At 26.5% G+C, this 26,138-nt stretch overlaps 2 protein-coding genes across 3 annotated transcripts; one reads left to right on the top strand and one right to left on the bottom strand.

Moving 5' to 3' along the window:
• Nucleotides 1-10,271: 10,271 nt before the first annotated feature.
• On the top strand, nucleotides 10,272-12,317 carry LOC112593770 (endocuticle structural glycoprotein ABD-4-like). Its single transcript, XM_025338312.1, has 3 exons — nucleotides 10,272-10,380; nucleotides 11,394-11,539; nucleotides 11,787-12,317. Exons 1-3 carry the CDS (start codon nucleotides 10,369-10,371, stop codon nucleotides 12,091-12,093), a joined length of 465 nt encoding a protein of 154 aa, XP_025194097.1. The 5' UTR covers nucleotides 10,272-10,368; the 3' UTR covers nucleotides 12,094-12,317.
• A 4,480-nt stretch (nucleotides 12,318-16,797) lies between these two features.
• On the bottom strand, nucleotides 16,798-24,987 carry LOC112593505 (uncharacterized protein MAL13P1.304-like). Of its 2 annotated transcripts, XM_025337912.1 has the most exons (9): nucleotides 24,907-24,987; nucleotides 24,086-24,174; nucleotides 21,750-21,847; nucleotides 20,624-21,519; nucleotides 19,808-19,866; nucleotides 18,797-19,316; nucleotides 17,871-18,037; nucleotides 17,652-17,795; nucleotides 16,798-17,065 (listed from the first exon to the last, which is right to left on the bottom strand). In XM_025337912.1, the coding sequence occupies exons 4-9, from the start codon at nucleotides 21,462-21,464 to the stop codon at nucleotides 16,913-16,915; spliced, it is 1,884 nt and encodes a 627-aa protein (XP_025193697.1). In that variant the 5' UTR covers nucleotides 21,465-21,519; nucleotides 21,750-21,847; nucleotides 24,086-24,174; nucleotides 24,907-24,987; the 3' UTR covers nucleotides 16,798-16,912. The 2 variants fall into 2 exon arrangements, with proteins under 2 accessions (XP_025193697.1, XP_025193696.1); XM_025337911.1 differs by lacking the exons at nucleotides 24,086-24,174; nucleotides 24,907-24,987 and adding an exon at nucleotides 23,591-23,876.
• Nucleotides 24,988-26,138: the final 1,151 nt, after the last annotated feature.

The raw sequence follows: 26,138 nt of genomic DNA, 5'->3' as shown, positions 1-26,138 counted from the left end.
CTAGTTTATTTTTTATTAATATTTAATGCATTAAAAATGTAAATCATATTAACGTTTAATCTCAAATCAGCCAAATTACAAGTTGAATACAATTTAAAATGTTTTAATACCTCGAAAATGTGTATGATGATATCATAACCCATAGGAACTATTTAATGGAAATAGGTATTGCGAAAATCACTTTCGTGCGTTCTGAAAAAACCACAGAATGCAATAAGATTATCTTTACGTTGTGGTTTTGATTACTAATCTCACATTATATTTTTCCGTTGACATTTTAATGATTTTCAACTATTGTTTATAATGTTTTAAGCACAATTATTTATATTTTTATTAGATAATAAAACTCTTCATTGAAAAAATTTGAAAGATCTTTGTTTAACCAATTAAAAAAAATGAGTTAATTGAGTAACAATATTGTTAAGCTTGCACATTATGAAATCAGTCATCAATCAAATTTATGAATATCTATTAAAATTAGGTTCAGTTAAATCAATATAATATACCTAATAATATGAAAAAATGTTATGTGCTTATAATAAATTAATAATTATCATATTAAAATGATCTTTTTCTTGGCTAATAAAATCGCTTTCATGAATTAAAAGTGAAATGCGTTGAATTGGAATAAGACCAGACAAATTTCACCCTAGGGCGCTTAATAAATCAAGAATAAGAAGAAGAAATATGTTTAACTTATTGTGGTGTTCCAGTAACAATAAAATTCAATGGATATATTATATTAATTGAATGCAAAGCTTAGAAATCCCACTCAAGAATTGAAATACAGGACAAAAATCCAATAAAATATCCCAAAAACTTTATAGCTTACTGGGACTTGATGATAAAGATTACACGAACACACTATATTTTTTTACAAAAAATATAAAATATTTTTTTAATTTAATTATAAAAATACTATGTTATACTATGTTCCAGTAGGCGTTTATCGATTGCTCCAAAACGAACTTTATACCTGTAAGAAATTATACCGCATATCAACTCCGCCAAATTTTTTTATACATTGATTCCTCTGGCCATCAATCCGCTGAATATTTGTAAATTATTTACTTACTGTCTAACTGTATTTAACATAGTATATTATATACGTAGCTATCGCATATTATCGTATTGGTTTTCACAAATTTTAACCAATTTAATATAATCTATAGAAGTTTTAGCGAAAATAGTCATATTTTATAATCTGTAGATAGGTACATTGATATTATTAGTAATAAAAGTAAATACAAGTCTTATTATTTTTGTTTTATCATGTATTAAATTTAAAAATATAAACTGATTCTTATATAATAATAGGAGAGCTAAACAATAATAAAATAAGCAAAAATAAATATTATAAAATTTAAAAAAAAAATATGCAACGAAAATTTTTGACGATTATTTAAATAAAAAAGTTGATAGATTAACTTATGTAAAACTGGCATCAAATCACTATTTTAAAAAATAAATTAACTTACATTGTAACAGCTTTTTTGCAATAGTATATTATGTATACTCGTGTTATATTTTTTGTTGTGGACGACAATGAATTGTTTTTTTAAATTTTTTTATTTAAAAAAAAAAATTATGGTTAACTGGGCATGCCTATACTATTTATTAAAAAATATGCTTTATATAACCAATATATACTAGTATTCAGCGGAATAAATACAGACAACTATCGGACGAAATCGATAGCCGACGGAATTGATATTGAAACGGTGAAATCAATAAAACCCCATTCCAATACCTATTCTCAAAATAACAAAAAAAATATTATATAAAAAAAGTATCTTAATTAAATAACAATGTCCAATATATTAGTCTATAAAAATATTCAAATTACAAAAATAAAATTTAAGTTCAGAAATTATATTTCACTGTGAATATTTATTTATTGTATTAATATGATATAATATAATATTTAGAATCCTTTATATATTCTAGTATCTATAAAAGTATTATTAAAGGTATTATAATGACAAGATAATAATATTATCTAACTTATCTATTATAAATTTATAAACGCATTTATTTAAATAAGAATATATTCTTAATACGATTAGATCTAATTTTTTACCATTTAATGAAGGTATACTTGTGAATAATTGTGGAAATAGTTCTTAATAGCCTTAAATAAATTTTTAAGTAGTAATTAAACTCCTATAGTATAGTATTTGTTTTTCTAAAAATAATAATACTACATTATACATGTAAAGCGACTATTATATAATTATATAGATGTTTATTAAGATTCTCTATTGCTTTATAATCATATATATATAAATATATCATTGAAGTGTCTATGACTGACACAACTGAATTGTTGCAGCCTAAATTCAAATATATATATTTTTTAATCTCCAAGAATGTCACGAAATTCGTGCAGACACATCTGTAAGATGCAATAATCTAATCGGCCGCGCGCTTTTAATACCAGGTCGCATTACGAACGGATGGGCGGGCACGTGTTGCGAAAAAAAATAAAAAAAAAAATTAGAAATTTAAAGCGAAAGCATAATAAATCTATTTCTGATAAACCTTTCAAACATATTTAGATGATATTTAAATAATAATAATGATAATGGCATCGTAATACAAATCCAATCCTGGGATAAATACAATAATATTATATATAACGACGAATGTGCACCATACCAGTGATGAAGTCACTTTAATTGTCCGTAGCTCAAACACAATATAGCGCCCTAGGCCTTCCTATATAATTCTTATAGTATTATGTTTACATACTAGTAGTTTAATGGCTGCAATTTCAAATTACTCGCATTATTATAAAAGTGACTGATTTATGTGTAATTAATTGGACATATGTATAGAAAATGATTAGCGCATACGACCCTGCTGATCCATTGAATTGGTGTGCATGACCGAGTCTAAAGCAAGACGATACCTACATAGTTTTTTCTTGATTGCGTCAGAGTGACAGACAGACATACAGACCTTTAGTCATACCATAGAGTGAGAATATATAAGATATAGAAAATATACAAGGGTAATTATATTGAATTGTCTATTGACATTATAATGTGTTGTTATGTCTAAAAATTATTTGTAACTATATATGTACATAAAAAAAAATTGTTTATTACTTAGTATTCGTAAGTTAACTGGTACCAACAGTATACAATACCGAAAATATTTTAGCTTTAAATAAGAAGTACGTTATTATCTTGGCGGTATTACTCAATACGCTTTTAACAATACAATTATATTAACTAGGTAATTAAAAAAATAAAACATCTCCAAACCACCGAAATTTAGCTGATATTACGTGTTAGACCGGTTAGTATATTTCCATTCTCGTGGTCCCGAGTTCAAACTAATTTACTATACCTAAATATTGTATAACAACGAATAAGATATACTTTAATATTGTAAAAGTGATTAGCGATTATGCCTCAGCTGCTCGGGATAAACATATGTGAAAAACGATTAAAACAATGTTATAAGCTTATATAAATTATAATTATTAAACATAGGTGTTAGGTACTGTAATTGCTATTATAATTTATGGATACAAGAAACAACCACACTTATAAGTTATATGAATAATACATATATCTACAACTAATAAAATAATATTATCCACTTTTGTATTATGGTAATAAAGTTATCGGCAGTTATCGTACTTATCACTCGCTTTGATAAAATACTTTTATTTAATTCAATCTTAAATGAAGAAAATGTGTATAATACAATTATCTATAAAAGATAGTTATTATAGAAAATAATACATCCATGTTTAGGTACCAATAGTTGGGTAATCTTATTTAAATAGGTACTTGTTAACTTGGATGACATTTAAAAGTTTCTCAAACCTAAAACTACCCAAATTAATTCTAAACAGTATTTCGAAATAATTTTACAATTTTATGGTTATTACTATGCCATTTATTACGTCTGATGCATCGTATTATACTATTATATATATAATACAATATATAATTGATGATTATAGATAATATTACCTTAAACTTTATGATTCATTATAGCTCCCACTTTATAGGTGCAGTCAGTGTATAATAAAACATTATATTACATTTTATATGAGTTAAATCTGTAGAGTATATGTACTTGTTTTGTATTACAAACTAATATTTTTCTTGTGTAAATTAAATTAAATTATACTCGTATATTGAAAAGGGAGAAATAAAATACCTCACAAAAAATATCAGATACATACAAATTATAATAATTTATAACCAAGTTGTAAAACTATCTAATATAAACTATTAGTTTACATAAAAGTTGTCGAAACACTTGTATGAAAAATAAAAATTATCAAATACCTATATAATTATAGTTAATACACTACTCTGCAGTTAATAACATATCGCCGTTACTTGTTAACGTTAGATACTATATTTATTATAAACCAATAGCCATATAGCCATATAGATACTATCTATATATTTTATATTATCACTTAATATAAATCTCAAATAAATGAAAATTATACATAATATTTATTCTATACCAGTACCTACTGTAACGACAAGTGACAATCTAAACATATGAGTATTTGACCATGATAAGTATTTTATGTAACAGATATTTTTTTATTTACCCATACGGCAACATACAATAACTATTATAAAAATTTAAATAGCCACTCAATTTTTATAATTATAATATTACGATTTGATCATCGTATCTTATATACAGGCATTGAAAATTTAAATACTTTTAACGTGTATATTAAAATATATTTAATAAATAAATTTAGTTAAGTCTACTATTTTAATATATTCTAAAGCAATTTCATATTTAAAAAAAACCATGGAACTCGCTTTGCTATATAGTAAGTGCTAAGTATACATTGTTATTGAATAGATAGTGAATAATGTGTTTAATTTTAATTCAATGATAGGTATATCATTTTATACGAAAAACATTTCTAAGCAAAGACGGTCTATCAGCCTATATTTCTAAAGATATTTTATATTTTGGTATTATTAATACGCTAGATTCCACTAATATTTTTTAAATATCACTAAGTATAGTTAATAATATTACGTATATTAATTTACGTATGTTGATAAATGCAAAAAGTTTCTATGAATAATATTTTTGAATTAAAATATAATATAACCTAAATGTTCAAGCTTTTAACCAAACGAACAAAATTTTATCAATAATTTTCATGTATGAGAATATTATATAGGATGATTCTTCAGACATGCTCACCATCATTTTTTCATTTAATAATGAATTCATTCAAATTACTCTGATATTGGGAATTTTTAATTTAACTTAAGACCATATCTTCAAATTATAAACTTTAAATATATTTAAAAATCCCAAAAATCAAATTTTTAATTTTTAATGATTACGTAGTTGAAAAAGAAAATTGAGGTAAGCATACTCGGTGAATCATCCTAAATAGTAAATACGTAGTGTACTCGTATATATATTATATACTAGGACTTATTGGAGACTGGAGTTGTACAATTCCAACCTAGAAAACAATTAATGACTATTTAGTAAACATATTTATTAAGATTACTAAACATTTCCTATACGAAGATTTAATGAAAAATACATATAAGTAGTTTATATTATGATCACAAGCACATTTTCTCGATTAATTCATTTAAATTTTAACACAGTTATTATAAATTAAGCTATAAAAATAAAATCGTTTTAAAAAATTAAAAATTAAAATTATATATTATACTACCTAATGTTATACTAAAAGTGCAATTATGATATGTTAATTGTACTTAAAATTTACACGAATTATGTTTGTAAATTTAGAATTCATGTATAACCATAGATAATAAAATAATACTAGTTAATAAAATGTTTAAGTTAGAAATTAGAATATGAGAGACTAATATACTCGGATCATCGCGTTAAGTAACAAACAAATAAAACAGTTGTAAAACACTTATGTACTTTAAAAACATATTTAATATTTATGTGTGCCTAATTTCTAATTAATACCTAGTATACATATTTACAAATGAATCTAGAATAGCTTTATTGGTATCAATAATAAATTATAACTTATAGTGTTTCTTGAATTCTCCTCTACTAAGACACCTAAATAAATTATATTTTTTCTATGAAATATAATATTTCAAGTTAGGCAACTGATATAATTATAATAGGTTAAATAAAAATATTTATTGCATAAGAAATAAATTAACAACAATCCTGAGATATCCGATTTTCACCCTGACATTTAGAAAAGCAATTTCAGTGGGTAGATAATATTTATTGACGCGTATTAATACTAATAGGCCATGTCAACATAATATTATAAATGATGGTACATTTATAATATAGATACAAGCTTATAACTAAGTGAAATACAAAATTACGGTAAACATTAATTCTAATAATTCAGTAATTGAAAAATCAACTAGAACCGTGATATAGATGACTATAATAATATACATTAAATTTAAATAAATGACACGAATCAAACAAATATATTATACTAAATATAAATTGTTTATTAAGTAAAAAAAAACCTTTCAAAATAACTATTCAAACTGTTTGCAACATTCGTAATATTGGGCTTCTGCATTAAGGAATGACGTTCACATCATTCTGAATGACCTGCCCTGCGGCGTTCGACCTGCCATTTACCATTAATAATAATACTGTATTCGATTTGCTATTCGATCGATTTCTTCTGCATTTTTCTGACAAGTTTTTAGGTCAACATTTTTTTTTTTTTTTTTTTTTTAATGAAATTTGGAAATTGCATAATAATCTACAAATGTAACATTTAAAGAAGTGAGACATACATATATTTGTATTTCAAGTTTTATTTTTTAAATTAAATCAATAGTGAAGATGATTGATATAAATGTATATTATCTAAACTTCATTTATTTATCAGATTTAACTAAACTTTTATAAAACATTATAAAGCAATAAAAATTAAATTATCATTAATTAGGTATTTTAATTTATATCAAGTTTTTCTATATAATTATACGATAATAAATATAATATAGGTACCTATTGACGATCATATTAAATACAAGTAATATGTTACATGTATAATATTACTAGTACCAGCAGTACCTACATATGTTATGATAAAGTATGAAATGTGAATATCGAATAATAATTTCTAATTATCTTATCAATGTTTATTTATTAGTCAGAAACTTGATAAATTTACATGATCACACAAATAGAAAGAGACTTGCCAATAATACAATATGCATTGAATCGGTATACGCTAAACCTGTACAAGTATATGAAATACAAATTATGTCATTACATAATCATTAAATCGAAGATAGACCGATTCAATTGGAATTGCAAAACATATTACCGAAAACTTGTTACAACTATACAGCGCGAATTTTGTGTGATTAAGATTAATTTAAGGTCTTTCGATGTCTGAAAATGAAAAAAAATATATCTTGAATCTTGATTACATAAATTAAATGAATAGCAAAAAGCGATAAACGGGAGTTGAGTGACCCACTGCAAGAATACAGAAGATATCTTTGAATTTTAAACATCATCTGAGCTTGATTTACTAAGCAATGGTAAAGGTATTGTTAATAACAGGGTACTTACTATTTTTACTAACAGTTATTTTACTATTTTACTAATTCATTTTTTCTTTATATTTAAAAAAGACATATTAAGTTATATTTTAATTAGAAACTAGCGTTATTATGATCGAGTTTAATTAAAACAATATACAAATAGGTATTTAATAAATCTTCCTTAAATTAGCCACGATGACAATTAATTTCTATACACGAGCATATATTTACCAACATAATTTGTATCATTTACTATTCATCTTGTAAATCTATATCTGAATGTTCAATGCTTGGAGATATTAAACAAATGTATTTTAATTATTAAATAATACAATAATTATTATAATTAAAATATACTACACTTGTAAAAATATAACATTAAAAACATATAGTAAAATTAATTTATTAATCAAGTATATACCTAGTTACTACTTAGTATATTCATATTTGTGTTTAAGATTAATCAATATTCTTATTTTTTGTATAAACTGATAATTTACAGCTTATCTAAAAAGGAAGGCTAGGATTTTGTAGCAAAATAAATTATTAAAAAAATTATTTTAAATAACCATTTAAAGCAACAGAAAAAGCATTTATTAAATTTAATTATTTACCAGTCAACTAAAGTATTAGAACGTACTATAAAAATACGTTGATAAAACTCAGATTATTTTTCCTTTCCTTAATTACAGATAAAAATATAAAACTATAGAATATTGACATAATGACAATAATTATTCTATCATTCATCCTTTTATTATTGGTTTTACATCGATTTTATAATTTCTAGCAATAATAATATAGTATTTTTAGTCCAAATATAATACACATAAAAATAAGTTAAATTTTAAAGAAAAATTAAGAAAAAAAGAACCAAATAAGTGGAAAAGTAACAAAAAGCAGGGTTTTGTGGAAAAAGTAAAAAAAAAAGTATGCTTCATTGAAATTAGAACGATTCAAAACTTATTTATATATATAAATTATCTTTCTATCACACTCCCTTCAAAAGAAGCATTTGCTACAAAATCCGAGCCCTACAAATAAGCAATAATAAATAAAAAAGAAACGTACGGATTATTAAATATAGGTACGTATACGTCTTGACGGTTTATTTTATAATCAGTGATCAGAATTCACAAGTATAAATAGTGTTTACCCACAGTGCATGCTGTATGAAAACCAAACGAATTAAAATTCAAAACCCAAGTACATACGTTTACATATTTGGCTAATTACATTTTATGTAAAAATCATAAACAACTAGAGGTTACATTTACGGTATATTAACATCTCACATCAGCTACAACTATTGTAAATATCAGTGTACACATTATACCTTATCGGCCTATCGTTACACGTGAAGCAATAGAATCAAAATAAAACGAACAGTATACAATGTTTGAAAAGTAATCAATATACAGAAACGAAAAAACTATTAAGGTTATCCCAATATGGTTGTACGTTTCGATGGTTTACGAAAAAATCAAAGAACATGACACAATGATAAATGATTGAATGCGTTATACACTTTGTACACATTTTATACTTGTCTCGGTTTCCGAACTGCCTGATCTTTTACACTACATACGGCGACCAATATTTTTACACGTTTAGTGTTTCGCGTATAATACTACAATATCGTATAAATACGATACAATACAAATGAGAAAAAAACTGAGTCAAAACAAAATATGGAAAATAAATGACAAACGTTGATGTATAAAAGACGCAAACATAAAATATAGGTATACGTATTGTATAAAATAACGTCGCAGAAAACGCAATGAAATCGCGAATAGTGCACACAAAAAACTAAACCCGAAGTACACTTAATGGGGAAAACAAAAAACAAAAAAAAACGGACAATTATTAAACGTCTCCTCGTCGTCCCGTATAAATAATGTATTATTATTATTGTGTTCGCAGGTAGATAATATGTTGTTATAAAAATCCGCGTACGGCTTGGCGAGACGTAGGTACACGTATGCACTGTTTCGACCAGCCGGTTGCAGCCGAAGAGCTCCGGATACCACGACCGTACAACAGCTATTACCGCCGCCGTGAATATAGCGCACCAGATGATGACGATTGTGGTAATAATAATCGCCGCCGACACGTACATATGTACGAAAACGGCGACTACACGGCGAGCAGAGTCGTCGGTCGACCGGTCATCTCCATCCGTCATACGAATATTATGTTTATAGGTATCATCATCGACGCCGCCGCCGCCGTCGTGATATAGTTGCGCAACACTTAGCACGCGGCCCACGCTCGGGTTATGATTTTTTTTTTTTCCATTATTATTATTTCATCCTTAAGGTCATCGGGTGGCCCCTCCTCGACGATGCTTCGGGTTATCGCACGCGCGCGTAAAATCCGACACCATCCCGCGCTCGACCTCCTCCGGCTCTGCTCCTCCTGCTCATCCTCCCGCCACCGAAATGAATTCGAAGGGGAATGATATCGGCGGTGGCTATCTTTATTTTTCGTCTTTCCCCTTTTTTCTCTTTTCCCATTCGTGTTGCTGTTCCTATTTTCTCTCTCGCGCTCATCAGCACACATACACACACAGACACCGTCACTCTCTCTCTTTCTCTCTCTACATCTCTCACTCGATCATCCAGACGTACACTTTACGTGTGCGTTTTTGATCTAGTGCGATACCTGCACCGTTCATCCAGCCTCATCGCTCCAGGGTGGGGAATTCGAGTATTTAACAGTTTGGCGACAGCCAACAGACAATTGTGTGCGCTCTCAAGTCCGTCCGACAACAGTTCGCTTTACTCAAGAAAACCACCAACACCAATAAAACCCAAAAATCAAAATGTTCACCTCCGTAAGTATATTATTATATCATATATATTTATTTTTTTATACGACGTAAATTACCTACCTAGTTTAAGACCCACGGTTCAAACACGAAAAACATCGTTCTTTTTTTTTCGTTTTCATCTTAAACTGCAGTCATTCAGTTGTTTTTTATTTCTTTTTTGTTTACCACGTGATCAAATGCTTCCACGCACTTCGCCTATTACCTACAAATACGCGCCGAACGTGTGAGACCGACCGTGATTTCGTCCGGGGACTAAGTTTTTCGTTCGTACTTCGAATTTCTACTTATACGAGACATGCGCGACATGTTTCTAACTATACATCGGTGCTGTTGCGACGTAGAAATTGTGCGTGTAAAGAAAACGCTGAGCTTAAAAAAAATAATGTGCCGTGACAATGCGTTTTTATGGGCCGTGGTGGCGATCAAAACAACAATAATAGTACAAATAATAAAATTATTATATGCCTACGCCGAGCCGAGCTGCACGATCGCGACGGGGAAATGAGTTTCAAAACACGTAACACAAACACTTCAGCGCGTCCACTCGTAATAAATTATCGAGTAATAGTTACGATTATATTTCATATACGAGTATATCCACCGCTTTTGATATTGCACGTAACATTCAGTTTGAAGCGTCGACCGCAGACTCTTTATATGAGAAAACGAACAACGTCCCAAATATCCTAGATCTATTTTGCATAATATATATATAGCTAGACATCATTCTATGGGTTAATATATTATAAGAGAACACGCAATATATTTGTCAAATCATAGTATTTTTCAGTCCTTTAGGCCATAATATATACTGTTTATCATATATGTTTTAGATATTTTAGTTATAATCACGATTTACGATCAATTTCTATAAAATATACTAATTTTTAATTAAAAACGACCTGATAATAAAATCGAACGCAATTCGAAAAACGATACTACCTAACCACCTTTAAAGGCACGAGACAAGATAAAATACAAACCATCAACTATAATATCGATATTTTGTTTTACAGGTTGCATTCGTCGTCTTGGCTTCGGCCTGCGCTGTCTTCGGCGCACCACAAGGTGCCTACTACGCCCCAACCACCGCCAACACAACCCCCATCCCGATCATAGCCCAGACACAAGAACTCAATCTCGACGGATCTTACCAATACAGGTGAGTACCTACATACATAGTACACGCAATTAATCAGTAGAATGGTACTATCGGTGTTCAGTACTTAACTTTTTCCTTTTGCGGAATACCGTGAAAAACAAACAATGACATGTAATCCATAAACGTTTCATAATATATACGTTTTAAATACTATGAATTATCGTCTTTGTTAATAATATAGTAATAAGATTTTATCATAAAATATCAATGACGACACGCAACCGTATCGCTTTACAATTGTTCGCAGCTACCAGACCGGAAACGGAATCTCAGCTGGCGAATCCGGATACCTGAAGAACCCAGGCACCGAGGCCGAGGGACAAGTAGCCCAAGGATACTACCTGTACACCGGCCCAGACGGCGTTGTCTACCAAGTGGAATACTACTCAGACGCTGAAAACGGTTTCGTCGCCAAGGGAGCTCATTTGCCTACTCCACCACCACTCCCAGAGGCGTTGGTCCGTGCCAACGAATTGGCCTACAAGAACGCCGCCGCCGATGCCGGTCAATACGACGAGAGGGGTTTCCCGATCAACACCGCCAAACGGTACTAGACAATAAATACTCGACAAAATCAACAGATTCAACAACTGCCGGACGTTTATTTGCGCAAGCATCAAATAATCGAACCACCACCACTTCTTCCTTCCCTCGTCTTGAAAAAGAATAAGAAAATAAAAGTAAAAAAAAATCTACAATTAGGTTCGAATTTCAACGTTTTGATGATTGGTTTTTTTTCAAATTTTCTTTGAATCAAAAATCCAAAATTCGAACTCAATTGAACTTTTTTTTTTCCTTTTTTTCCTTTTCCTTTATTTTTATCTTTCCCGACGAACGCTATAAAGAAATGTCTCTCATAGTTGACGTTTCTGTCGTCACTTCTTTATGTGTGTACCCGTTTGGTACATGTAGGTACGGTGTATATCGGCCTATATATGTCTAAACGAACATATTATTTTTGTTTACCATGTGTAATATGTATGTCATGTAGAGTTTAAGTTTGAAAATAAAAAAAACATTTTGTACAACAAATGAAGTTTTTCAAATGTATTTGTTAAGATCTTAACCTTATTATTGTTCATAATACACAACATATTTCACAATAATAATATTTCAAAATACACAACGACTAAATAATAAAAAAAAAAGAATCAATATCAGACGAAAAAAATCTGCCAACTATTACAAGATCATCTTTTAACATTTAACACAATCTCGTTTATAACATAATCCTTGGCAAAACTCTTTAGATTCTCAATCTAAAACCAGAAAAACCGGGCGATTCACAATCGTAGACATAATAATATAATGGCTAAATAAAATAAATGTATAATTCATTCATGGGAACTATCCAAGAATTGACACATTTTTCCATAATCAAAACTGGTTTTCGGTGTTATACTAGAAATGTTAAAAAACTTTACTAATCGAAAAACACATTATTTAATAATGGATTTCACAATAAGTTACATCAGCCAAAAAAATAAAAGATGCTTTAATGACGATATCAATTTCACTTGAAGTTTGCCTTGGATACGAAATGTTATGGTTGCAAAATAAGTATCATTTAAACAAAAGAACCATTAGTTATTTTTTTAATTTTAACACATTAAAATTAATTTTATTATATCTAATCTATCTAAAGGTAGGTACATACTAATATCTACAAATAGTTTAAAATTTAATTGTTTTAATAGCTATGGAAAAAGATAAATGATACATAATATTATATTTAGGTATAGAAATTTGATTTGAAATGAAATTTAATTAATTTTACATTTTTAGAACATAGATAGTTTGAATGAATAATAGTAAATGATTTTTAAGACTTATGAAGATAATATAATTTGGCTTATACACACCTACTTATTTTATTAAAATAATTGAAAATATGCACAGGAGATTATATGATAAACCTATATAAATACAATTAAGGACTTGGTACTTACTAAATTTATACTGAAGTAGATTTAAAGCAAAATAGCGTAAGAAGATCTAACAAAAATATTAACAGCAGTTTTAAGTGTAACAATTAACAATATATCACAAATACAGTTAGACCAGTAAGTAATAACTAATAAGGCATTTTATAGTAATAAAATAATAAATTCATAAATTTCCATATTTGTATACCTTAATTATGTAACGTCGTAATACCTGATTTAGTAAAAAATAACGGATTGACAAACTGCAAATGGTATGCCTACTAATTTATAATTACAAATACCTACATCGTAACTAATCAGATTCAAAATACAACTTTTAAGTCTACAGAAATCCACATTTTCTATCTATGATTTTGATTACGGTAACTTGTGAATATTTTGTCTCAACAATCTTTATTGCAATATAATAGAAACGTCGTTCGAGTTTTAAAAAATATTCCAAAATGATTATTTTTTTCGTGTAAATATTTGAATTAAATTAACGAGCAATGTGCGGTATTTAGCGACATTTAAATTATTAAAATAAATATTATATAATTAGGTGTTATAAATACATAATGCAATAATAAATTAAAATTGTTCGTATAAATACAATTTTACAATATATTAATCGAATCTAAATAAATTCTAATCTATACACAAAAATATAGGTAGGTATTTACAATATTTTCGAAACTTCTTGTTTAATTGTAAAAGTTACTATAGTAGTACATAGTACCAAAGTGTTTCATAGTAAACGTTATTGAATTAATGCTATGCTGATATTACTGATTATTAGTTGTTACATAATAACATTATATAAAAAATATAATATTTACAAGGTTCATGTTATATCCAAAAAAAAAGCAAAATAAATTATCTAAACTTTACAATAATAATTGTGAAATGTATGATCAATTTGCCTATCTAAAACGCCTGATCTAAATTAATGTTTACGACCATAGAGGCCTAGGGTCGTAAAAATAAAAATAAATTGATCTTTCATTGATCATTTTATTTATAAATTAATATTCAATAGCAATCAGATTCTAAAAATATAAAATAATAAAATACAAATGAAAACGTAAACCCAATGCCTCCATAGACTATGGTATAAACTACCTAGTGTCTACATCAATATGTGTGAGAAAACGTTAAATTCTAGTAGGCTAAGTGTGATGAACCTAATAAAATACACGTTAAATAGTTACAACCTTTTAAGTAGATGGATGGTGCGCATCAGATCAGCACCCCATTATTTTTCCGACATTCGCGATGATAATATATTGGTACGGAAACGTCTACCCGTATAAACTTTAAGGTTCTTTACGTACCAACCTACATAATACATGCATGCGTATGATATAATAAATCAATAACAATAACCGCATTAACAGCCATTGAAAATTGATTCCCATTGCATCGTTCGGCAAATAATGTATATTTTAAAGATAATTCATGTATAATACTGTTTTTTCACCAACCCATGGCAGTTAATTATTATGGATTAAAAAAAAAAAATTTATAAATCTTCTTTCCTATATACCTACCGGCCAAGGCCACCGACTACAAGTCTGTGCCAAGTGTACGGGTATAATATTGGTACTCGCATACATAAACATGCAACGGTCAGATTAGGTGGTTATAGCGTGCAGTGTGTGGAATTCATTGGCGTCGTTATTCGGACATGCAGCCACTTCGGAAAACCGGTTGCGTCCTTTAACATTATTTGTGTGTGCATGTGAACCATGGATAAGAAATAAAATAAAATGCGTTATTAAACGGCTCGAGACAATAAAATGGCAATAGTTAAAATACGTGCACACGTATAACACGCGTACCTACATCGTCCATGTGTCTACCAGTTGTCATAGTCATTAGGCATACCTGGTCAATACGTTCTGATTGAGTTTTTTAAGCATTTACCTAACTTCGGTCTGGTACAAACAATTATATTTTAAAAGTTTTTGTTACTATTCCTTTTTAAATTTTGAACCTAGAGCAGTGTTTTTATGATGTGTTGGTAGTATTCACTAGTCAGTACAATTTATGGCATAGAAATAATTCCTAACTCGACGTATTATGTTAAACATTTGCTAACTTTTACTATATATGTAATTAAATTAATATCTCAAAATAAAAAAATAAATCCTTATATTTTAGTAAAACAATGTTAATACAATTTATTGCCATTAAATATATATATATATTAAAAACCAACAAACAATTTTAATAGTAAACTGACTTTACTGACTCATAAAATATAAATTAAAGAGTATAAAGGGTGACTTGGTTTTGCTATGAAAATTGAAATACATTTAAAAAAAAAAACACATCAACTTACCTATTGAATATTGAGAGAAAACTAATTTTCATCAACATAAATAATTGCTAATCCGATTTAGTTCGCTTGTTAAATTTAAAAAAAAAATGTTTCGTTCTAAGTCAGGGATCGTATTAGTAATATACATAAATACATAATACATAACAATTACAGACGTAGTATACTAGTCAGTGGTGGATTCAGCCCAAGATAACGGGAGGGGGATATTAAAAATAACATATATACCTACTACACAAATAACTTAAAATTTCTTATGATTTTTTTTTACTAAGTATTTATTCCTAAATAAAACAGCTTACGGAGGAGCAGCCTCTCCCCCCCACGCTGAATATACGCCTGATACTAATACCTAATCAAATTATATAATAATTCTTGCTATAATTATTATCAAAGATAATTTTATCCCACTATCTAAGTTGATCATACATCAATAAGTTGATTAGATATTTTTCATTGATAATTCTTTAAGGAAATCGGAGGACAACAACCAATTTTCAAATAAACTAGATCAAACCATTTTCATAAAACGTAATTCATTGTTAAGTGGACTGTACTGGCAGTGGCACATCGCACATAAATAATTTATCTTTTTATTGCCTAAAAGAAATGAAAATATGTATGTTTGATGTTATATATATATTTTAAAAATTATTATCTCCCCCTCAAATTTTAACAAATTCTAAATAACTACACTGCGTAAAGCCAATTACATTTCCTGATGAATGATAAATAATTATAATAATTGTCATGGTTCTACCTATTGAGATTTATGTACTAGATACGACATAAGAACATAGTACTAATATTGAACACCTATTGTATACATTTGTACACAAATTATGAATTAGGTACCTATTAAATATGACTAATTTTATAATTTCTCTGACAGCTGTAATAAATAAAACAATAAGTAAATAATTATTTTTTTAAATAATCATAATTTATTGTAAAAAACTCACAGTGCATACTTTACATTTTAATGTTGTGATTATAATATTTTTAAGTTGAATGATTAATTAAATTAATTCATTTTAGTTATTAATGGAAATTAAAAAACTTATTACATCGAATGGGCACAGCATTTTATATTCTCATGTGATAGTGTTACTGTTTCATCTTGGTATAAAATATATAATCTATCTCAAGCTTGATACACTGTTTTATAGTTGTATCTTTGATGTTTTTAAGTCTTTGTATTACATATTCTCCATATAACTGGTCTTCATCAAGTCTTCCAATTTTTTTGTTTTCAAAACTCTGTTAAAAATAAAAATTTGTAAAATATTCATTTATAATCAGTATCAAGATTTAATTTCATTATATTGTATATTATGTGTAACCACGAACTCGATTTTAATCTTCAAAATCTTACACCAGTTTTTAAAAAATTTTCCCCAGCAATTCTATTCACTCATAATTTATTTACCAAGAATTTATTTTGACCATAATCTACTAGTTGACCTATCATTAAAATTTGGGCTTAATCAAAGTCTTAACTATGCCCTCTCCAATATATTATATTAATCAACAATCCTGTTCCTTCAATCATAAACTTATCTAAAAAACAAATTGTTTTTTTCCCAGTTTCAACTTCTATACTAATACTCATTAATTTAATAATGTCAATCATATATCTTTAAAATACAAATAGTACGAGCTTTATAATTAATTAAACTGTTTGTTTTTGTTTAATAGTTGGGATAGAATTTTTTTTAACACTTCTTTAGTAAAATAATAAAAATAATAATAATAAATACATCAAAATAATTATTACAAATAAATCCAACAGACAATATAATTAAATTAATCTAATATTATTAAACTAATAAATAGAATTAATTACCAAATCATCAGTCAATGCATTAACAATATTAATGTTTTCAGGCATCTTATTCACAAGTACATTTGATTGATATGGATTAGTCATTAATGTGTTAAGCAAATTATTAGATGTTGTGATTTCACTATGAGTCATCAGTTTTTTAGCCTGAAGTAATAAAATTAGATGTATAATTAATAGAACAACAAAATAATATTAATAGTGAATAAATAAAATTAATACATTTGAGGTATTTTTTTCATCCTGTTCGAGTTCATATTTACTCTCAGATTTATCAAATAACAATAAACCATTTTCCATAATCATTGGATCATCCTTATTTATACTTGGTTCTTTCATTAAAGAAAAATTATAGTTTTTGCTATTATTATCTTTAGAATATTTAAATTCTATAACAAATATAAATAATAGTTAACTCGCTTCAAAGAAATTGATATTTTAAAAATGTTTAACCCGCCATAAATTGCCTTGAAATATATTATGCCACTAGTTATTCATCTTGATATTAAAAACCATAATAACTAAATGCAAACAATTTCATATCATTTAAATTTTAAATTGTATTGAACAATCAATATTGTAATCATATTTATGAAACCTAATTAAAAAACATTATCAAACGATAATTTAAAATGATCAAGTTTTACTTATGTGACAAATTGAGTGTTAGTTAATAAGAATAATTAAGCATATAAAACTTTAACTTATTAATTAATTATAATAACTAGGAAAAAATGTATGTTAGGTCTTAAATAGGTACTTGAAAAAGAAAATACATTTCTAATAGAAAATATTAATTAAGAGCAGTTATTTTATGACCATAGTAAGTATGACTAACAGGTTAATTCGAGTGATTCATACTTAACGACTATAAGACAATACCAAAATGACAAATAGAAATAGTAAAATAACTCACGTCAACTACACTTGACATAAGAATTAAGACTAATTAAGTAAATAGAGTTTTATCTTAACACCTGATTTTTTTTTTTTAACAACATAATTTATGTTTAGTTTTTTTTTTTTTATAATGTATAAAAAAATTGGTGCTTTCTTAAACAATGCCATTATTTAATATAGAAAATCAATATAAATCAAATACAAAACACTTCATGATAATTATTGTTATTTTTTAATATCAATATTACCTTTGAAGCAATTAGAACTGTTCAACTCAATTTTTTCTTTTTGTTCTAGGTTTATAGAATTTACATCTGATGAACCACTTTCAACCAATTTTATTAATGAAGTGTTATCCTTTAATACTTCTACTGGTTTTAATACTTGTAAGAAGTTCAAAAATATACTGTGTTCAATTGTAAGGTTGTGTTCTTGGTAGTTTCCGCCAACAAACATAGAGCATGTAGAACAGTAAGTTATAGATCTATTGCTATCTATAGAATGTTTTAATTGGTTGTGTTTATCCCATAAATATTTTTCTACAGCTATAAAATCACATACATCACAATAGTATGACAAAGTTCTCATGATAAGATCTTCGTGTTGTTTTAATTTTTTCAATAAATTAATTTTATGTTCAAAATAATTTGTGTATTGTTGTCGGATTTTACTGTGATTTGATAAATGTATGTTTTCATAAGACTTGTTACAGCTCTTTTGTACATCATCATTCAATTTTTCAAGGAAATCATTGTTTACAAGAGACTTCTGAAAATTATATAAATATAATGAATTTATTTATTAATCAGTTAATTAATTTCCACGCTTAGCACCAAAAAAATGAGAACTATTATAACACTGTTCAGCAAGAGAATACATTTCAAAACAACAAAAATTGATTACACACATCCTCATGCAATGTAATGTCACCAAGACTAGTTTCATTGTAGCAGGGTATTAAATAAAGGTACTCAAAATAGACATATTTGCTAAAAATGAACAAACTACCTACATTAATACTTGAAACCAATACAAATACATCTATACATAGGTAATAAAATGCAATAATGTAACAAAATAATTTAATCACAAAGAAATAATTAAAATTGAAATTTTAATACACTGAATTACCTATGCAGTCTACATAAAAAATAAATTTAAGTGTTGATAGTAAAATACTAAAATAAGAATATGGTAATAATTTCTTTTTAAAAAATATCAACATACACTATACACAATTTATAAAATTAAATTAATACCTTAACTGTTTGTACATTATCCAAGCTTGCCGTTTTATCAATACCAGGATCTGTTAGACCTAAAATCAAACATTATAAATCTATATTCTCTAACTTACATTTAACAACAATTTTTAAATTATGAATTATAATACTGTTCGTAAATAATTTTCATTAGAAATATACTAAAATTTAAAAATCAATGGTAAATAAAATAATACTGACGTAAAACACATTTACATAAACAAAACATTTTTAGTATCAAATATTTTAACAAACACATTAAATGAATAACATATTCTGTAATAACTAATATTTATCATTAAATAAATACAATTAATTCAAAAATAAATTTAAAAACGTTAGATCGAATTTAACTGTGTTTGTTTATCTACATCTCCTTTGATTCTTATGCATTGTTTAAATAAAATTGATTAGTTGGTTTAAACTAAATTAAAACATTTTTGATTATCTGAATTATTCAAATTAATAAGTTAAAAGTATCTACTGTGTGATTCTTTCAATAGTAAATACTTGTTATCTCAAAAAGTATTAACCTTTTTTTAAAACTTTATCTTAATTTTAAATATCTAACTACTTTAACTAATTAATTACTCGTTCAAAATTACCTTTCTACACATCAAGTTTCAGAAAAATAGTTTGCTTCTAAGTAGCAAAAAAAATAAAAGTTTAAGAAAAAAGCTGTAAAATTAAAATAATTTTTTCAAAATGTAATTTTAAAATGAATTCAAATCATATAAAATATGTATTTTCAAAAATGTTAATATTACTCAAGACCTTGAGTAATAAAAAATATCAACTATGTATAAAACTTACTTTTATTTAATTGTACATTTTGTGTGTATTCATCACTTTTGATATCATCGTATATTTGAGATACTGGATCAATCTGTAATGTATTTAGTTTTGTGGTTTGTATGTTAGATATATTAACATTTTTTATTGCTGCATTTTTTTTTTTTTTTTTTTTATGACTATTCTTTAAAACTTTTGATTCTTCTGATGTATTTTGTTTTAAGTGTATCTTAGTTTCTGAGCATAATTCTTCAAAGCACTTGATTGTCATATGTTCTACACTTAAAAAATGATAATCAATCATTTCATGGCTAGATAAAAAATGAATCCTACAAAACCTGCAATAATATTCAATGGGAAATCTTATTGCTTTACTCGATAATTTAATATCAGTATGAATTGGCGTTTTTTTAAATGTTTTACAATGAGAACAAAAATATAAAGGTTCTAGATTGAACGCAAGATATTGTTTCATTACTTGAGCCATAAGAATTGACATGTTAAAAACACTATCATTAAATGAATGTTTGTCCAAATTATGTTTAATTAAAGTATTTTTAGGTCCATACAATAATAGTTTACATGTTTTTTTATCACAAACGTATGAATACAAATCTTCAATTTTGTGACAATTTGCCATATGAGATAATGACATAATATGACATTTCCAATCATTAAATATAGATGTTTTAAAAAAGCATACAAGACACTCAAACTTATTTATTTGTTTATACTGATTTAAATTATTTTTTGAGTCTATCTTATCCCACTGTTCAACTTTTTCCAATAATTTACTAATATCATTATGTATATCTATTTGAGCAATTATGCTACACATAAAACAATCTTCACAATTAGTCATATTCAATGATTTGATTTGAGAATTTTTAGTTTTTTAAAGTTTTATACTTCATAACCTGAAAAAATTGTAAGATTTACTTATAAAATATAAATTTTAAAAAAACACAAGGAATTTGCTTTGCTTTTTAGAAAAAGTTAAAGATTGAATCAAAAAAACAAATAAATGAATAAAATTAATTTTTTCATTTTAAGCAATTGATATAAATATTAATATTAACACTAAAATTTAAATTTATATTTAAGTCATTGTACATAATATCAGTACACTAAAAAAATTACAATTTACCTTTGTTTGTTTCTCATAGTATACACGCTGTGCATTAACATAACTAGATTTATCGAATCACGCTTTATCTTGTGCTAAAATCTCTAACATAATTTTATCTAAAATAATAATAATAATAATAATTAACTTTATATATACAAGTAAGAAATACTAAGTTATTTTTAATGAATGAATTTAATATTAATAAACATTCATAACTAAAATTAATTTTTTTATCAAAAAATATATACCAGTTTGGACTAATGAATTTCTAGAAAGGATTAAAAAATAACAAAAAACCTGCACATCTGTATAATTTTCTTTTAAAACTGATCATTATGTGATCTAATATTTGTTCTAAGTAATCAAATACTAACTTATGTAAATGTGTAGGTAGGTCATGAAAGGGATATATTTTAAAGTAGATTGTTAAACAAAATTATATACTAGGTCTAAGTTAGTCAACATTTGTATTATATCTTATTGTTTTAAAAATGCACATCAACACTGTGTTTTTTAAGATGTTTAGAATAAAAATTAGCTTTAATTAATTAAATTTGTATCATGAGTTCTGTGCGAATGTAGATAATAATATTACCATTATCTTTAACAATAATAATTATAATTGGCAAAAATAAGCCATTTACAATTTCATTAAAATAACACAAAATATTAGATGTCTATAATTTACAAACATTAAAACAGCTGAGCAAAATTAAAATTTTGTTATAATAGTCTAAAACCTAATGAAACAAATTAAGCTTAGCATCCATATGAATTTTTCAATTCTTTTTTTCACAAAACCTATGTATTTCAACTGGTTTAGAACAATGGTACAAAAATTAATTGTAGTATTAGTTTTTGAATTAAAGCCCTACAAAAATCCAAATTTTTTGTGTTTAGTGCTCTATATTACCATACTATTGAAAACTTTTCTGTTTTACTTCACGCTTTTTATTTTGCAATTGTTATTTGTTCTAACATACCTATGTTGTTAAGTATGCTGAAAACAAGAGGAAGACAGAATTTGACTAAATCATTATAGCACATTGAAATTAATGGTATTTTTATATACACTTGACGTGGTCACTCGCTCAAACAATTAAAATCGAAAACATCACTTGACTTACTATATAAAACCAACATGAATGGGTCTTAGAGTTAAAAATAAAATGATTGAAAGCACATTATACATTAGATGTGGAAACTCGCTCGTTGCGCCCACTCAGAAAATTTAAATCGAAAACATCTTTCGATTTATTATGTAAAACCACTATAAGTTAAAGGTATTACACTATGAAAAAATACAAATTATTAGTTAATTATACGTTAATTTACCTAGATTACAAAAAAAAAAAAATTGAAATATTTATTATACGCGTGGTTAAATAGTGTTTTACGCATGCACAAAAACACCAAAAATCGTGATTTTTCACAAGACTAACTCAAAAACTAATGATTTGCACCATCCTTTTGAACCCATTAAAATTCATAGGTTTCCGAAAAAAAATTGAAAAATTCGTGTGGGCACTAAACTAAATTTATGCCAAAAGTAAATTAATATATATAAACACCAATCTATACAATATAATATACTATACAGCTATAAATAAAAGTTAGATGCACACCACGATTAAAGATATATATCTTTAATCGTGATGCACACTAATAAATTAGTGGTATTAATTGTAGACACCTAAATATTAACATTTTAATACATATCTTTATGACAGTGATATAACCAAAATGTATTTACCTAATTTAAAATTGAAAATTATTTCCCCTATATACACCATCAAAAAATATAATTTATGAAATTTTACTTATTTTGTTATGATTACTATTACAAATGTAATACTTACAGATGAAATCAATCTGAACATAATTTTCGAGAAAAAAATAAAAATTAACATTGTCCAATACTTCTTGTTTAGTTTAAATAATCTTTAGTTTTAGTGTTAATGTCTATTGCACTAATGGTTGGCAACCGAATGAAATACGGCAAATACGCCTAAGACAACAGCTGACAGTCCGACAGTGTGAAATGTGAATGCTACCAAGTAGTAAGTCTAGCTGATAAAAATTAAAAATAAAATACTCCAACGAACTTTGAGCACAGAAAAATGTCCGACTTGTTGACAAATGACAATAAATATCACTAATAAATAATAATATCTGAATTTCCAGATCACTAAACACTTTAACCACTATTGAACCAAGCAATACCACAAATACCATAAACCAAAAAACATTATTGAATCTAAATTCTAAATTTTAAAATGACAAATGACAATGATGAAACGACAAAATAGATAGAATTATTAAAATATCATCTATTATATGTAAGTACTAAGTACCTTAAGTTATACTCGACAATACAAACTGCAGGTCGTTTGGCATTCAATGTTCAACGATTCATTGTTGAGTTGATTGTTCATTTTTCTATCTGTATCATAATATAATAAAAAATATTATTAATAAAAATAAAATAGCATTTCATAGCATAGGCGGTGATTGGGAGGTGCTTGGGGTGACCATACCCCTCATAAAACAAATCGAAAGCCCCCTGAAAATTTATTGAACAAAATAGGTAGGTACCTATTTTGCTACAATGTAAAGAAAGATTTAAAGCACCCCGAAAATTCAATCAAATATCCACCTATATTTCATAGTCATTTTAATAACTCTAAATGATTAGACTAACGACGTAAATGGTAAATGGTGCTACGAAAATTAAGATGGAAATTCCATAAGTATCCTCGTATTTAAATGAAGCATCTCGATATTCCGACAATAAATTAAAAATAACTATGTTGTCCCGTATTTTAGATAATCCGTCCAGTACCTTTGTACTAAGTACCTTATTCTAAAATTATTTTAAAATAAAATTTTTTTTATCATTTGTCAATTTTAAAAATTTTATTAAATGACTAATAACATGATAAATAATTATATTATTTAACTCAAATAATAATACAGTAAACCCTCCATTTCGGAAACTTCTAAATAGAGGACATTTTTTCGGGAACGGGAACATTTGCACTTATTATCTATACGTAAACTTCTGAATATGGGACAATTAATTTTTATGACTACATTTTTGATAATTATTTTCCAAGTATATTTTATTCTAACATGTATTTTTCATTTTAACACATTATTATATTATAATAGTTACCTTATCAGTAGTAACTTGTAAGTTGTAGGAAATAGTCGTCTCACTTGATTGATTTTGTTATAAATAATAGTACATATTATGAGTAAATTAATTTATACAAATAGTGTGTATAATTTTATTAGTATTGTTTATTTTTCCATTTACCTGCCCACCCTAACTAAATAGCTGACATTTTTACGACTGTCTGATATTTAGAGGTTTCACTGTACATGATAACTGATAAGTATTATAAGAAAGTTGCCTCATTATTTATTTCAATTTTCAAGTATCAATTACTGCGTTTAACTTAATTGAATAGTATATATATAAAGTTTGACTAATGGGAGGAAAATAAAATGTAACATCGAGGTTAAATGTAATTTTATTTACCTACTTAATGTGCATAAAGAATTTGTTTAAGAAATATCACAAATATAACTTTGTAATACGTTAATTGTTAGGATAGGTTCTCTTATTCAACATTACAATGTCTTTTCAGGTACCTAGGCATGAAGAAACCGGGAACCTAATTAATAAATAAAAATTAACTTACATGGTCAGACTAAAACTTTTGAATTTTGAGGGACTAGGTACACCTTCATCTCACTCCTCAATTAATATAAATGAAAATTACAAGTAAAACTTAAAACATTCCATTTTTAAAAAAAATAAATCTAGACTTCCTAATTTAGGCGTTGCAGACCACTTAAGATCTTAACTAAATTTTATAATTTTAGTACCTAATGTAGTTATCACTCATTTAGGTTTGTATTTCTCTAATTATTTATTACTGTACATGATACATAACTCCAATAAAATATTTTAGTTATTATAGGTATATGATGTGATAACATATGATAATGAATGCATGCTGAAGTCTGGTGTGAGCGCTAATTATACCTCTTACATACTGTCATAGAGTATAATTACTAATTAAGTGATGTTGAGTAGTAAGGTAATAAAAGTAATAAGTGTTACATATTTCATAAAAATTCTTTGCAAGTAATGAAAATGTATTGGAAATTATTTTAAATAAGTACCTGAATAATTCTTAACATATAACAAATTACTATAATAACATTTGAAGTACAAAGAATCAAAAATAAAAATTATTATTTTATCAGAAAAAATAATACTATGCAAAAATACTTAGAATGGTCATTAGTATATATTAATTATGTTAACTTATCACAATATTTAATTTTTAATTTTTTGAGCAGTATAATATACGTATTTAGTTGCATTGTACCCAG

This window comes from Melanaphis sacchari, unplaced genomic scaffold, assembly GCF_002803265.2.
Source record: "Melanaphis sacchari strain LSU unplaced genomic scaffold, SCAv2.0 Contig20_pilon_pilon, whole genome shotgun sequence".
Lineage (NCBI taxonomy): Eukaryota > Metazoa > Arthropoda > Insecta > Hemiptera > Aphididae > Melanaphis > Melanaphis sacchari.
The sequence above is the reverse complement of the archived record's forward strand: the minus strand, read 5'-3'. Positions and strand labels throughout refer to the sequence as shown.

Excerpts from the sequence above, each read along its gene's own strand:
- LOC112593770 (XM_025338312.1), top strand. Across the intron at positions 11,540-11,786 it reads GACGGATCTTACCAATACAG|CTACCAGACCGGAAACGGAA; the intron begins GTGAGTACCTAC and ends AATTGTTCGCAG.
- LOC112593505 (XM_025337912.1), bottom strand. The coding sequence starts at position 21,464 with ATGACTAATTGTGAAGATTGTTTTATGTGTAGCATAATTGCTCAAATA. Across the intron at positions 17,796-17,870 it reads ATGAAAAAAATACCTCAAAT|GCTAAAAAACTGATGACTCA; the intron begins GTATTAATTTTA and ends TTATTACTTCAG. Across the intron at positions 17,066-17,651 it reads ATGCATTGACTGATGATTTG|AGTTTTGAAAACAAAAAAAT; the intron begins GTAATTAATTCT and ends TATTTTTAACAG.